This window comes from Mesoplodon densirostris, chromosome 15 (genome assembly GCF_025265405.1).
Source record: "Mesoplodon densirostris isolate mMesDen1 chromosome 15, mMesDen1 primary haplotype, whole genome shotgun sequence".
Taxonomy (NCBI): Eukaryota; Metazoa; Chordata; class Mammalia; order Artiodactyla; family Ziphiidae; genus Mesoplodon; species Mesoplodon densirostris.
The window spans coordinates 13,056,041-13,070,676 of NC_082675.1; the positions used below are offsets into that span (position 1 = coordinate 13,056,041).

At 39.0% G+C, this 14,636-nt stretch overlaps 1 protein-coding gene and 1 non-coding gene across 3 annotated transcripts in view; one reads left to right on the plus strand and one right to left on the minus strand.

Moving 5' to 3' along the window:
• MED13L (mediator complex subunit 13L) overlaps positions 1 to 14,636 on the plus strand; it is a 294,830-nt gene that overhangs the window by 236,750 nt on the left and 43,444 nt on the right. For both annotated transcript variants that reach the window (XM_060119709.1, XM_060119710.1), the window contains exons 6-13: positions 823 to 1,017; positions 1,384 to 1,572; positions 4,253 to 4,418; positions 6,334 to 6,438; positions 10,815 to 11,546; positions 12,578 to 12,803; positions 13,794 to 13,896; positions 14,190 to 14,314. In XM_060119709.1, coding sequence (XP_059975692.1) covers positions 823 to 1,017; positions 1,384 to 1,572; positions 4,253 to 4,418; positions 6,334 to 6,438; positions 10,815 to 11,546; positions 12,578 to 12,803; positions 13,794 to 13,896; positions 14,190 to 14,314 — 1,841 coding nt within the window. The remainder of the gene's footprint in view (positions 1 to 822; positions 1,018 to 1,383; positions 1,573 to 4,252; positions 4,419 to 6,333; positions 6,439 to 10,814; positions 11,547 to 12,577; positions 12,804 to 13,793; positions 13,897 to 14,189; positions 14,315 to 14,636) is intronic.
• TRNAG-CCC (transfer RNA glycine (anticodon CCC)) lies at positions 6,705 to 6,777 on the minus strand. Its single transcript has one exon. It is a non-coding gene; the product is annotated as a tRNA-Gly (tRNA).

Here is a 14,636-nt window from a genome sequence, read left to right on the forward strand (position 1 = left end):
CAGTTAGTGCCTATGCTGAGATTTTTTTTTTATAAATCAGGATTAAGGAAAAGTGACCTTTATCCCCAGAAAAGTGTTATTCAGAAGGTCAAAATACTCACCATGAGACTAAGAACTGGCTGACTTATATAGTATTACATTAGCTACATTTTTGTGTCTAGCTCAGTGAAAATGACATCAAGGTCAAACAGTGAAAGAATAAGAGAGAGAGGGACTTTGAGTCCTTTATTTTGCATAAAATAAATTTTAATTTGAGTTGTTTAATCAGCAGACCTCCAAAACAGTCATAATTGAAATTATACATAACATTATATTTCAGACTTGGTACATTAAGACTTTCCTGCTATTAGATGTTTTATGTATATATTATTTTAAAATTACCTCAAATATTTAGGAAGTCTCAGGAAACGATAGGAAGAATGTTCAAGTCCTAGACTGGTTTTGGGGTATATGTATTGAATGGTCTTTTTCTGTCATGGAAGATTCAGTATTCACATTGTATAAGCTATTACCAAACAGATGTTTATATGCTTTAATGTATAGATAGTTTATATATTGTTTGTTGATATAGCTGTCAGACAGTGTTATACCTCCCCCATCTGATTTCCTGCAAAAATTGATTTGAGTTGAGAGCCATATAAATAAGAAGTACTAAAATGAGAAAGTTTTAAAAATTACACTTTAAAAGGAGTTAGGAAATAAAGAGCAATATACATTAAGTGATACTATGCTTCACCCTAAAAATTACCATACATGTAGCATTACACTTAAGCAGGAATTATTACTGTGCTCTGTAACATATGTTTCTCCTCTCTGCTTTAGTACTGGTAAGTCCTTATGGCTTAAATGGCACGCTAACAGGCCAAGCATACAAGATGTCAGACCCAGCCACCCGTAAGTTGATTGAGGAATGGCAGTATTTCTACCCAATGGTGCTGAAAAAGAAAGAAGAATTGAAAGAAGAGGAGGAGTTGGGGTATGATGATGATTTCCCCGTGGCAGTAGAAGTAATTGTTGGTAAGAGAAAATATTTTGCCTGAAGAACTTAATTCTATCTTCTTCATCTTCCTTAATTTAAAAAGATAATCATTCAGATTCATCAAAAATAATCTCCATAATTTTCCCATCTTTTTGAATTCTCTTGACACAGTGGTATTTGCTGAGTAGTTATCTTGCCTGAAGCATCAATGGTCCCCATATTCCAAATGCTATTATGATAATGTTGGAACACATGTTTAAATAGCTATTAACTTATGAAAGGACGAAACCTATCACTTTTGGCAGTACCTAGTGAGCTTTGACTCTGACCACTGGAATAATGAATTTGGCGGTCGAGTGTGAACTTTTTCTCAGGCCTGGTGCTCTCTCTCTCTTTCCTCACAGGTGGTGTTCGGATGGTTTATCCTTCAGCTTTTGTTTTGATCTCTCAGAACGACCTCCCAGTTCCTCAGAGTGTTGCTGGTACCGGAGGCCATATTACAGTTGGGCAGCAGGGACTTGGTAGTGTGAAGGACCCAAGTAACTGTGGGCTGCCGCTCACCCCGCCCACCTCTCCAGAACAGGCTGTCATAGGTGAGTGCGGTCCAGGTGTGGAAGAGATCCCAGAAAATCATGTAGTTCCCTTGCCATGGAACAGGTGAGAAAACACATTAAGAAATTCCTGGTGGAAGAGATGGAGATAGAGTAATGTGGGGATTTTACAAAATGGAGAAGGAAAATTGTAAACAAACAGAATTTATGAGCTTCAGAATTTTAATTGTGCCTGTATTAGTCTTTACTCCAATTACACAGTTTAATTGTTTCTCGTAAGTTTTCCATGTGCATCTGCTCTTTTATACTGATGTGGGTGCATTTAGGAGACAAGATGTGAGTTTCTTTTCTTTCTTTCTTTTAAAAAAAAAAAATGGAAAATACCAAATCAGAGAATAGTTGATGCCTTTGCCCAGTTGGCTGTTGCCAGCCAGGGACAAGTCTTGGATGAATTCTCTTTCCTTATTATATTATAAAGTTAGTCTAACATCCAGGATCTCTGAATAAATGTCTTGTCCTTTCAATATTAATTACATTTGAAAAATTTGTCAATTTCAACATTCTTCCTTCTTGGAAAAATACAGAAATTGTTTAATTTGGGAGAATGTTGCCTTCTTTGTTGAGTAGTATATATCCTATATTAACTTTTTTGTTGTTGCAGTTGACTTCATTTTAATTGAAAATCTAGTCACTAAGAAAAGGATACTCATCATACTTGAGCTGAAATGCGATTAATTATAGGTATTTAATGTGGGCCGTGTTGGCAGGAGCATCAGAGTAAGTAAAGCCTTGGCCACTAAACTTTGAAAACAGACTGTCAAACATGATACATGCTCATCATGTGGTGAGTTTCGTGAGGGTCAGATAAGACAGGTTTTCAGAGTTTCTAGCATAGTGCTTGGCATGTAGTGGCATTCAGTAAATGTTCATGGTTAAATAATATATTGGGGAAAAGTATAGACTTTGTGATTGAATCTAATTTTAAAACCTAGCTGTAGTTTCTACTAGGTGAGTGACCTTATTTAATTCTCATACTTGCTCTGAACACCAGTTTCCTTCTCTGTTAAATACTATATAGTTTCCAGGGTTATTATACATATTAGATCATGTACTTGACAGTGCTTGGTAAACAATAAAGCAATATACAAACAGTAGTGTAAGAAATTTAAAGCAGTGCTCAAAACTCCAGTTTCAGCACACAGTATTAAGTTATCTGGAAGGAATTACTCAGATACTGTGTGGGAGACAGAAATGGACAACACGTAGCCTTTGGGTTTTTGGTGGGGGGAGGGGGGAGGGTTTGGCCGTGCCACGTGGCTTGCGGAATCTTAGTTCCTCTAACAGGGATCGAACCCCTGCCCCTTGGAGTGGAAGCGTGGAGTCCTAGCCACTGGACCACCAGGAACGTCCCTAGCCTTTGTTTTTAAGAGCCTTGTAGTTGCTGAGATGGTGAAAAAATGTACTACGTCTGGCTCTAATATGGTAGAGCAGAGAATTTGGATGATCTCTTATGAAAGGATTTGCCATCAATCAGTTTTTATTAAAACTACTTTAAACTGGGGCTTCCCTGGTGGCGCAGTGGTTGAGAGTCCGCCTGCCGATGCAGGGGACATGGGTTTGTGTCCCGGTCCGGGAAGATCCCACATGCCGCGGAGCGGCTGGGCCCGTGAGCCATGGTCGCTGAGCCTGCGTGTCCGCAATGGGAGAGGTCACAACAGTGAGAGGCTCGCGTACAGCAAAAAAATAGAGCTGAGACTAACCATTCAACTCATATAATGGTTGTTTTGCAGTGATACCAAGAATATTAGTTTGTGATTTAAGGTTGTTTCTTTCTTTTTCACACGAGAGTGGAGGCCTTTCAGAGCGCTTAAAATTGATCATTTCAATCAAGATGTTTTGCATCGTAGTTCTATCAAGAGTAAAACCCACAATATGTTTATGAACTCAAATAGATAAAAGTAGTTGAATCAGAATTTAATACTGGAAATTGACTTCAGTGTTTGTCTTGTATGAGATGGAAGTAGTAAAATACTTATAACCAATAACTGGTTTTATCAGCAATTATAGTAGACATAGTAGAAAATGGATTACAATACCAAGTACAGTTGGAAAAACTAACTGGAGTTATTAGAGAGAAACCAGTGAATTTTTAATCCTCTGATATAAAATGTTGAGTCAACTTCTTTCAGTGTTTTAGTATTAAGCTTTCATAAGTGGTGTCAGGCATAAGGATGAACAGTTCCACACACAGATTTGAAATTTGACCTTCTTAAGAATTTCTTTCTCTTACCCAGGGCACTGCCTGCAGATGTTACACAGCCATTTAGCTACATGAGCATAAAGCTCCCTCTACTGTTTTGTTCTGCCTTGAGACTTATTTATTGCATTGGGCTTTAAAAATTCAAACAACCCATGCATGTTTATATCTTTAATATTGTCATGTTTGAATCCTCCCATGTAAGTTGTCTCCAATACCTGTGGAGTAGGAATGCCTCTGGATGGATATGCCATTGAGGGTATGTGAGTGTGAGTATTGATGTGATTGAAAGCTATACTGATGCAAATTTACTCATAGCTACAGATAGTGTTATTGTCAGGGGTAGCAGCAAAGCTACGTCATCACTTTCAACAATTAAATATTTATGTTAAATAAGCCAGCAGTCTGTGCACTGGGAGACCTTTTCAGAAAATTCTGACATTCCAAATTGTCTTTCTTTCCTAGGTGAGAGTGGAGGGACACAGAGTGCTGTCAGTCACCTAGGTTCCCAAGATGGGGGGATGATAACTATGCACAGTCCAAAGAGATCGGGGAAGATTCCTCCAAAACTCCACAATCATATGGTCCATCGAGTCTGGAAGGAATGCATCCTCAACAGAACGCAGTCCAAGTATGTTTTTTGCATTCTGTCTGGATCGTGGTTTAGTAACCATGTCTTTTATTACTACATGAAGAGGATCAATCACATTGTGCTGTTGTGTGACCAAACCCTGAGAGGGTCACTGGATTGTTAGTTCATCTTTTTGAACATAATAGGGTAAAATTCAAAACAAAGGTGTTAAAATAATTTGACTATCCAGGAAAAATTTGAAGTTCCTGATCATCTCAAGATTGTCATGGTGTTCATCTGACATTTTTTAACACAGCTGGCTCAGAGATTCACTGAGTGTCAGGACAGTAATTGTGGGTATGGTTTTTCCCTGTATACCTACTAATGAATGTTTCCTGTTTACAAAGGGAAATGACCTTCTTTGCCATGTTTTCTATTATACATTAGCCTCATTCTTTAATTGACAATGCATTTCTGAACTGAACTGATGACAATTAGAGGGGTGTTTAGTAGCTGCTGTGCTTCTGTTTCTTGACTTGGGGAAATTCTTTTCTTCCCCTACTCAACTTCCCTTCCTTGCCCCACCTCCCTCCCGTCCATCGCCTCTGACCTCCCTCCTTCCTTAACATATTTTTGGAAAAGAAGAGGAATTGATTCTAAGAAGAGATGGCTGGTGATTATTTTAATTGCCTGAATGATAATGTCAAACAGTAGTCAGTAAATACTATTTCACTTATCAAGATTTACATAAACATATTCAGCATATTTTCACATCTGTTTTGATATGACTGAGGTGTCCAACTTTTTGATTGATACAGGTAAACAAAAGAGTCTTCATTCCCTGGAGCAGAATAAATATGGACATTCTTGTCAGTAATTCCTAAGAACTCATTTAGAAGCCAATTAAGTGTTTCTTCAGTGACTGCTATTCAAAGCTTTATATACACAATTAAAACCTGTCCTTTGGACCTAGCTTTTAGCAAATTCCTACTATATATTTATTTCCCAAATAGTTGGCTCTAGAATAGGCTACTAAAGAAGATTTAGTAGAAAAAAATCTAAAATAATTGCAGTGGGAAATCATATGGCAAGTTCTAGAATTTAAAAGGTATCTCTATTCACTTTAAAATGATCTTTTCCTTTAGAATTATTGGTACAGATATTTTCACTTATGTCTGCAATGCCTAGACAATTTCCATGTTAACATTTTCTTTTTCTTTTCCTTTTATTTACCATCTTTGATTTTTATCACTACTAACCTTTCCACCAAGTCTAACAAATCAGAGCCCTTCTATCAGCAGCACCGAACAGGGAAGTGAGACACCCAGAAAGGCAGGGGAGGGTGGAGAGCAAGCGAAGTCCTTGCAGAGCCATCAGTGAAACACTTTGCAGTATCAGCTGTAGCAAAATCAACAGTACAGAAATACTGCCCAGTGTTCTTATTTATGCAGTAGTAGACATCTCCTTTTTGCTACCAATTATTAGTGACATGCAGGAGATATATTTGATTCTTATGTTTTAGTTCACATCACTTGTGTGGAGTGCTGCCCTTAAATGCTAGTAAATATAGGTGTTTTAAGAGTGATTTAAACAGTCTATCTGAGGATATATAATTCATAGATGCTGTGAAAAGATAATTTTTTAAAATCTAGGTTATTTCTACAGAATTTAGGTGACTTTTTAAAAAACAACAGATAATAGTGCCAGGTAGTGTTTTAATTGCTATGTGTACCACCCATGTTAAAATGTATATTAAACTTAAATAAAATTATTTGGAATCCTGACTCTTCTAGTGCATGGCAGTAGTAGTTGCCTTTCCCACCCCAGCAACCTCCCACCTTGAGTTGCTTTCAATCATCTATCAGCAAGATACCATTACTGTGTAAAATGTATTCATGTCTTTCTAACATTTTCCCCCCAGAGGTATGGATATTATCTCATGTTTACACAAGCCACATTTTTAAACCTTTTTTAGGAGGAGCCAGATGTCAACTCCAACTCTTGAAGAAGAGCCTGCTAACAATCCTGCTACTTGGGATTTTGTGGATCCAACCCAAAGAGTCAGCTGTTCTTGCTCTAGGTAGGTAGGGGCCAAGGCAGAACAGTATGATAGAACATTTTGTTGGTTGTCTCCTGGCCTCTCAGACCACTTCTTCCACATCATTTTGCTTTATTTTCTTTTATTATTTATGTATTTATTTATTTTTAATTTTTTATTATTTTTAAAATATTTATTTATTTATTTGGCTACGCTAGGTCTTAGTTGCAGCATGTGGGATCTTTGTTGTGCCTTGTAGGGTCTTTAGTTGAGGCATGTGAACTCTTAGTTGCGGCATGTGGGATGAGTTCCCTGGCCAGGGATCGAACCCGGGCCCCCTGCATTGGGAGTGCAGAATCCTAACCACTGGACCACCAAGGACGTCCCTGCTTTGTTTTGCTTTAAATCTTCTTCCAGTGGTGGAAAAAAGCTTGGTGTTTTTCTTCTATGCAGATGCTACAGTTTTATTGTCAGGACTCAGAATGAGCCTTTTTAGACAACTGGCCCTGTTACCAAATTGCTCCCACAGATTTCTTCAGGATAACTTCTTCAGAACTGAAAGCATCAGTTTGACAAGACAATCTCTTGCCATTTAACTATGTTTATTTAATTACTCTTAATTATAAAGTTGAGATAAATGTCAAGCAGGTTGGCTTGAATTAATAGAATTTGGATTAAATAGATCTTTCATAGAATATTTTTATTGTTGGTGCTCGTGTTTTTTGGTGACTGAAGTAGGTATGTGGTAATACCACCTGCTGAAAGCTAAAATTGTTGCTCATTCATTTAGATATTTGAATAGAAACCCAAATTATTTTCTGTAGAAAATTTTTGCACTCCTCATTTATGTTCCCTTGACTTATCACTCCTTGTGGTAATAGAGAATCTTATTGTCACAGATTTTCATGGGTGTTCTTAAATTTCTTAAGTGTGTATCAGCCTTACCCCACTCCCCCGCCAGCTCAGCTGACTGTAGGAGCATGTGGTGATGATTATTCACTTAGTGAGCAACTCAGAGTATCTTTGCTTCCATTTGATACTGCTCAATACTTAGGTCAGTTGAGATAAGTGTACTTGGAAGATGGCCATTCATTTCTCTAGTTTAGATCACGGGGTTCTTAATGTGGCATATATGAATAGGCTTTGGGCTAGGGAGGTGGTTATGATGCCCGAGAATCTCTGCAAACACACACACACACACGTGTGCACATGTGTGTTTGTACACTTAGGCAGCAGTTTTGACAGCTTCTTCCTGTTCCCCCTTCCCTATAAATTGATCTCTTTTATCAAGCTCTGCCTTGGTAGTCAGCTTTTTGTTGAGATGCTGTAAGTACCTAGTGAAACTCTTTGATTGATTTTTCAAGGAGGATGTTTTCAATGATATTATCTGCTCATTAAGGGTCCTCTTTCTGAGCATGTGAGAATCTCTCTAGTCTCAGGATAGGTGTGGTATACCAGCTGAATACCTGGTTGACTTTCATCTCTAGGCCATTGTAAATTGTGTGACAAAAAGTATTTTCCTATTAACAGTGACTTCTAAACAGCTTACAGCCAAGTTATGGTCCACCTTTAGAAAGTACATAGGATAAAAATTTTAGTGTATTTAACTTACTTGTGCCTTCATCTTATTTTTCCTGCTCTTTTCCTTAATCTAGATTTTTTTCACTTTTTAAAAATAACTTTTTTACTGATTTCTATCACATTTTTATTTACTACCTTGCATTATTTTTACCTGAAGTATAAATAAATAACACTTTTTCTTTTGTCCTCTGGAGTTACTGCTCTATTTCCTCACCAAATTCTTACACCCTTCAGGTCTTATCTGTAGACATGCATTCGCATTCTATTCCATTGACTTCTAAATGTTTATCTCTAGACCTGACTTCTTACATGTACTCTAGTCTTGTATTTGGGGGAGTGCTTTTAAGATAAACCCTTAATATCGATATACCTGTTTCCTCACAAACCAGGTACCCGATTGCAGTCATTTTTGTCACAATTTTCCCCTTCTCAGCCTAGAAACTTTATCATTTATTTATTTTTCTTAATTTTCTAGATCAATTTTATCATTGCATTTCACAGTGATTTCCTTTGAAATGTCTGTTATAGTCATTCTACTTTCCTTATTCTTTTAGTTACCATGTGTTCCTGCACTATTTGGCCCTGCCTCTGATTTCCTTCCCATTAAGGCCAAACCACTCATATAGTTAGCCTTCTGAGCCCGATCTTCCTGCTGCCTGCTTCAGTGAGGTCCCTTACCTGTTCACAGATTTGCAGTGATGGTCTGTTACTTACTGGTGTATCCCTTATTCTAACCATTCCACAATGTAGTTGAGTTGTTAAATGCAATTGAAAAAAATGACTTTATAAGATTATCCACTTTGTAAAAAGTCCTTACTTTGAAGAGGCTACTATAAAATATCTATCAAAGGAGTGGTGTGGTTAAATGCTCTCTGAGAAAATCCAAATCAAAAAGTTTTATGTGAAAGACTTTTAGAGCTTAGGTCTTAAAGTAAGCACCCTTAGAAGATATTGAGATAATTGAGATATTTTCAGATGAGACATTCGTCTCTGACTGTGGTACTTTGCCCTGGAGATTTAAAGTCCAATTTTTGCCTTATTGACAATAGCCTTATGCATAGACAACCTTCTTCAAAGTCGGGATTTTTTTTTTTTTTTAAAGACTTTGGCAAGAGTGTTTTCAGATTATCTACTGCAGGATTACCAAACCCATTATGGAATGGTCCACTCCTCACACTATTTAATGGCCTTATGGGGCAGGGTGGCCATCCTGCTGTCCCACTAAACCATCCCATTATGCCACACAAATCCGTTTTACTTCCCACTAGGGCATTGTTTAGTGCAATGCAACAGTAATTTAATGCCACCCTAGTGGCCTCAGAGAGTTACTGATACACTGGCAGGAGAGCTTACATTTTTTCTGGGAGTGATTTATGTATTGGGAGGAACTGGCTGACCTGCTATATAACTTTTTTGCACAGATTAAACCTTAGGATAATCTAGTGGGCCCTTACTGAGCAATTTCTCACACCCAGGCTTGCCAAGAAGTGTGTTACGATGTGAGCAGACTTGCTATTCCTGCTTAGATAGTACAGATGCATTTGTATGTATGTGTAGTTTTAATATTCACTCACAACCTTCTTCTTCTGTCTCATTTTAACATGTTTCTGTAAGATCCAAAGTTGTCTTTTATCCCTTCTTCCTTGGATAATAGTAGCATATAAAGTTCCTAGTATATTTATCCTATTAAATATTCTTCTTTCTTCCTTCCTTCCTTCCTTCCTCCCTCCCTTCCTTCCTTCCTTGCCTGTTTTGGGTCTTCGTTGCTGCACGCAAGCTTTCTGTAGTTGTGGCGAGTGGGGGCTACTCTTCCTTATGGTGTGCGGGCTTCCCATTGCGGTGCTTCTCTTGTTGCGGAGCACAGGCTTTAGGGCGCGCGGGCTTCAGTAGTTGTAGTGCACGGGCTTAGTTGCTCCGCAGCATGTGGGATCCTCCCGGACCAGAGATCGAACCCGTGTCTCCTGCACTGGCAGGCGGATTCTCAACCACTGCGCCACGAGGGAAGTCCCCCTGTTAAATATTATTAAAACTAACCCTTAGTTTCACACTTTGAGGGAGAGTTGCATAGTTATCTTATTCCTGATTTACAACACTATAAGCTTTTATAAACCATTCTTTTTTTTTTTTTTTTTGATAAGCCATTCTATATTGGAGTTGGTAGAGTGTTGTAAAATAGAAATTGGAAGCTTTTTTTTGGTTCTTTTTTTGACAGATGATCTCATTACTGTTAGTTTTTTTTTTTTTTTTTTTTTTTTTTTGCGGTATGCGGGCCTCTCACTGTTGTGGCCTCCCCCGTTGCGGAGCACAGGCTCCGGACGCGCAGGCTCCGGACGCGCAGGCTCAGCGGCCATGGCTCACGGGCCCAGCCGCTCCGCGGCATATGGGATCCTCCCAGACCGGGGCACGAACCCGTATCCCCTGCATCGGCAGGCAGACTCTCAACCACTTGCGCCACCAGGGAGGCCCATTACTGTTAGTTTTAAAATGCAATATGAATAGATTGTCTGAGGCCCTCACCAAATTTGAAAGATTTGGGGATTTTCAAATTAGTATTTTTGTAGAGGTTAGCAGCATATTAATGAATGTTTCTTAAGTTCATCTCTTATCTACTTAACTTGTATGTAATTGGTTCATCATTTTCTGTCAGGGTGTGTTGCAGTTTTTAGTCATTATCAATATATTTAACACCCAGAGTCCATTTAGATGTATTATTGCATATAACGTGTGCTTAAAAATTAAAAAGACATAACCTTGTTAGAGGCATCTCTTTTGTAATTAGAATGATGCAGTTATTTTCATCTGTGTATTTACTGACTTCATTTTAATTCTCATTTCAGGCATAAACTTTTAAAACGTTGTGCAGTAGGACCCAGTCGACCTCCCACAATATCACAACCAGGGTTCAGTGCAGGACCATCATCATCTTCATCTTTACCACCTCCTGCTTCTTCTAAGCACAAAACAACAGAAAGACAGGAAAAGGGAGACAAGTTGCAAAAGAGACCCTTGATACCATTTCACCATAGGCCCTCTGTGGCCGAAGAGTTATGCATGGAACAAGATCCACCAGGACAGAAGCTAGGCTTGGCAGGGATAGACTCCTCCTTAGAGGTGGCTAGCAGTAGGAAGTATGATAAGCAAATGGCCGTGCCTTCCAGAAATACAAGCAAGCAAATGAATCTGAATCCTATGGATTCACCTCATTCCCCTATTTCCCCTCTGCCGCCAACACTCAGCCCTCAGCCACGAGGTCAGGAAACGGAGAATTTGGACCCACCATCTGTCCCTGTGAATCCAGCCCTCTATGGAAATGGTCTAGAACTCCAGCAGTTGTCTACTCTGGATGACAGAACTGTCCTCGTAGGCCAAAGACTGCCTCTGATGGCAGAGGTCAGTGAGACCGCCTTATATTGTGGGATTAGGCCCTCGAACCCAGAGTCCTCAGATAAGTGGTGGCATAGTTATCATCTCCCATCCATTGATGATGCTGAGTTCCGGCCTCCAGAGCTCCAGGGTGAGAGATGTGATGCCAAAATGGAGGTAAACTCAGAGAGCACTGCATTGCAAAGGTAAGGTGACTCCCCACCCCGTCCACCTGATCACCCATCAGAAGGCCAAGGCCATAGGTTCCCAAGAATCAGGGCCTTCAGATCCAAAATTGAAGAGGCCTTTCTTCCCCATTCTAGACTCTGCATTTGGAAAATGTTTAAAAGTCAAACGCTTTATCCATCATGAGGTTTAAAAACACATGTCATTACTTAAATGCTGGCATAAAAAGGTTTCATCATAGGATTTAGCTATACTAGTATCGCTTTATTTTTGGCCTGCTGTTTGTTAATCAAAGAATATAGCTTTATGGGACCTTCCATACTGTAGTCAGTGCCCTCTTTGTGTGTTGACACTTCTAAGGAAGGCTTTGCATGCATTCAGGTATGTATCACACATCTAGTAATAATAATTCAGAGTGCTTTTGAGCTACCCATTATTCTAAACAGTTTACACAGATTATCTCATTTATTTTCACCACAACTGTATTGCTACCTTAATTTCATAGCTGAGAAAAAAACTAGGGTCATGCGGTTAGTAAATGACACAGGTGGAATTTGAACCTGGACAGTCTGTTGTCAGAGCCCACCTATGCTCTTAAGTGGAATCCATGGAATCAGAGACAAAAGTATATGTTCTTGATAAAAACTACTGAGATTTATTTAATTGTGAATACAATCTCTAAAATACACTTGTAGGTGAATTTTTAGGTGTTCTTTTTTTCTTTTTTTTTTTTTGCGGTACGCGGGCCTCTCACTGTTGTGGCCTCTCCTGTTGCGGAGCACAGGCTCCGGACACGCAGGTTCAGCGGCCATGGCTCAGGGGCCCAGCCGCTCCAAGGCATGTGGGATCTTCCCAGACCCGGGCACGAACCCGTGTCCCCTGCATCAGCAGGCGACTCTCAACCACTGTGCCACCAGGGAAGCCCTTTAGGTGTTTTTTTTTTTAAGTTTAGTTTAAGCTTTACAAATGCTTTATATCATTAAACGTTGCTTTAAAAAAATCTAATCTTTTTATGTTTCTTGCTTAAATTGTCATTTGTTTTCTCTTTCAGACTCTTAGCACAACCTAACAAACGGTTTAAAATATGGCAAGACAAGCAGCCCCAGATGCAGCCACTCCACTTCCTTGACCCATTGCCTCTATCACAACAACCTGGAGACAGTTTGGGAGAAGTCAATGACCCGTACACCTTTGAGGACGGTGACATAAAATACATCTTCACAGCGAACAAAAAATGCAAACAAGGGACAGAGAAAGATTCCCTGAAAAAGAATAAGGTACCATTTAACATAGAGAGAGTCCAGCCTGGTGTGGGTTTCAGTCTATGTCAGTACAACACATGTGGGAAGACTTTGGAGGCAGAATGTTTGAGATAGTCTTGCCTGATTGCTCTGTCCCCATATTCATGCTCTTGGTACTATTGTATCGAACAGCGTATTGTTCCTTTTTATGTCATGGCTCACCTTTGTTCAAAAGTCAGCCGAACATAAATGAAGCCTCATATTTTCCAGGCTATAGCTTGTACAGTGCATGTTTTCTCTCATATGCTAATTCTTGTTGGCCTATGCTCCCTGCTTATTTCTTTTTAATTATTATTCCAAAATACCCAAAATGTAAGAAAAAATCTTGGTAACAATATCTACTGTTTATTGAGCGCTCACTGTATTTACTGTGCTAAGCGCTTTATACCTCTATGTCTCTCTGAATTAATACCAACACCACTCCAAGACTGTGTCAGTATAATTTTACTGGTTCCATTGTCATAAAAATGAGTACTGTGGGTGTCTGCTGTCTTTAGCCTTAAGTTTTAAAACATTCTAAAATACTGGGCCATTTAAAGAGGTATTCTTAAGAATAGAGGAAGTAAGACAAAAGAGACCAGTATAGTCCAGGAGAATACTTCTTAGAGTCCTTTACAGAGATCTATCTAGATCCAAAAAGCTTGAAGCATAATTCAGCATCCAAAATATTATATTAAAGGCAGCTTTTAACACCATGGCAGGTCTGTAATCAAATGCCACCAGTACCATTGAGGCATAAAACCCTGACTGACTCAGATTGAGGGGAAAAGCGTGGGAGTTTTTGGTTCGGTTTAAATTCAGGGAAAAGGACATATCTTTTATTTCCTTTGGTTGCATAGACCATGGTTTATCATACTTGTGCTCATAACAAGTTCCATTCTACCCTCTAATTCTTTGTGTTCTCCCTCATATTCCACACTTTGGGTTGGTGTTCATGTGTTTTGTTTGGCTGAATTTATTATACAGTCAGAGGATGGATTTGGTACCAAGGATGTCACTACACCAGGTCATTCCACGCCGGTGCCTGAAGGGAAAAATGCCATGTCCCTTTTCAGTTCTACTAAAACAGGTGTGTACAATGATTATTTGCCTCACTTGGATTGTTGCTAAAATAAAATGCGAGGGAGATGCTTCTCTATTTAAAATTATATCCTCATTGTAATAGCAATAATTTGATCTCATCTTTAATATATTTTTCAGTTCCTTTCAAAACTGATAAACGTATTTGGCAGTAATTGTCTCTAAATTTAACCGAAAACATAGGGAAACAGTTCACAGGCAGGGCTTGCTCATTGTCCTCTCCTCACTCCTTCTCCCTTGATGAAGTTGCTCATTCTGTGCCTTTTGCCTCCTTTCCCACAGATGTTCGGCAGGATAGTGCTGCTGGCAGGGCTGGCTCCAGTAGCCTTACACAGGTGACAGATCTGGCGCCTTCCCTTCATGACTTAGACAACATCTTTGATAATTCTGATGACGACGAACTTGGGGTGAGTCTGCTTTGGCTACACAAACAAAAATTCACTTAAGTGCATGGACTTATATCAGTGTTTCAGTATTTCTTTATAGTTTGGTCTACTGGACTGGGGGCTCTTATTTCAGGTTCTGAATGTTCTTCAAAAACGTTTGTATACCTTGAAAGGATTCTAAAAGTTATTAGTGTAGTCTGTAATACCCCTTGGGTTTTGTTTGTTGATGGCTTTTTTTCCATTAGTGTTATTCCTGTTGTAAATATTAAAATCTTACACATTTAAAAAAAAATCCTTCTCAATATCATGAGACTAACAGGAATGTATTATGTAGCCCCTTTAG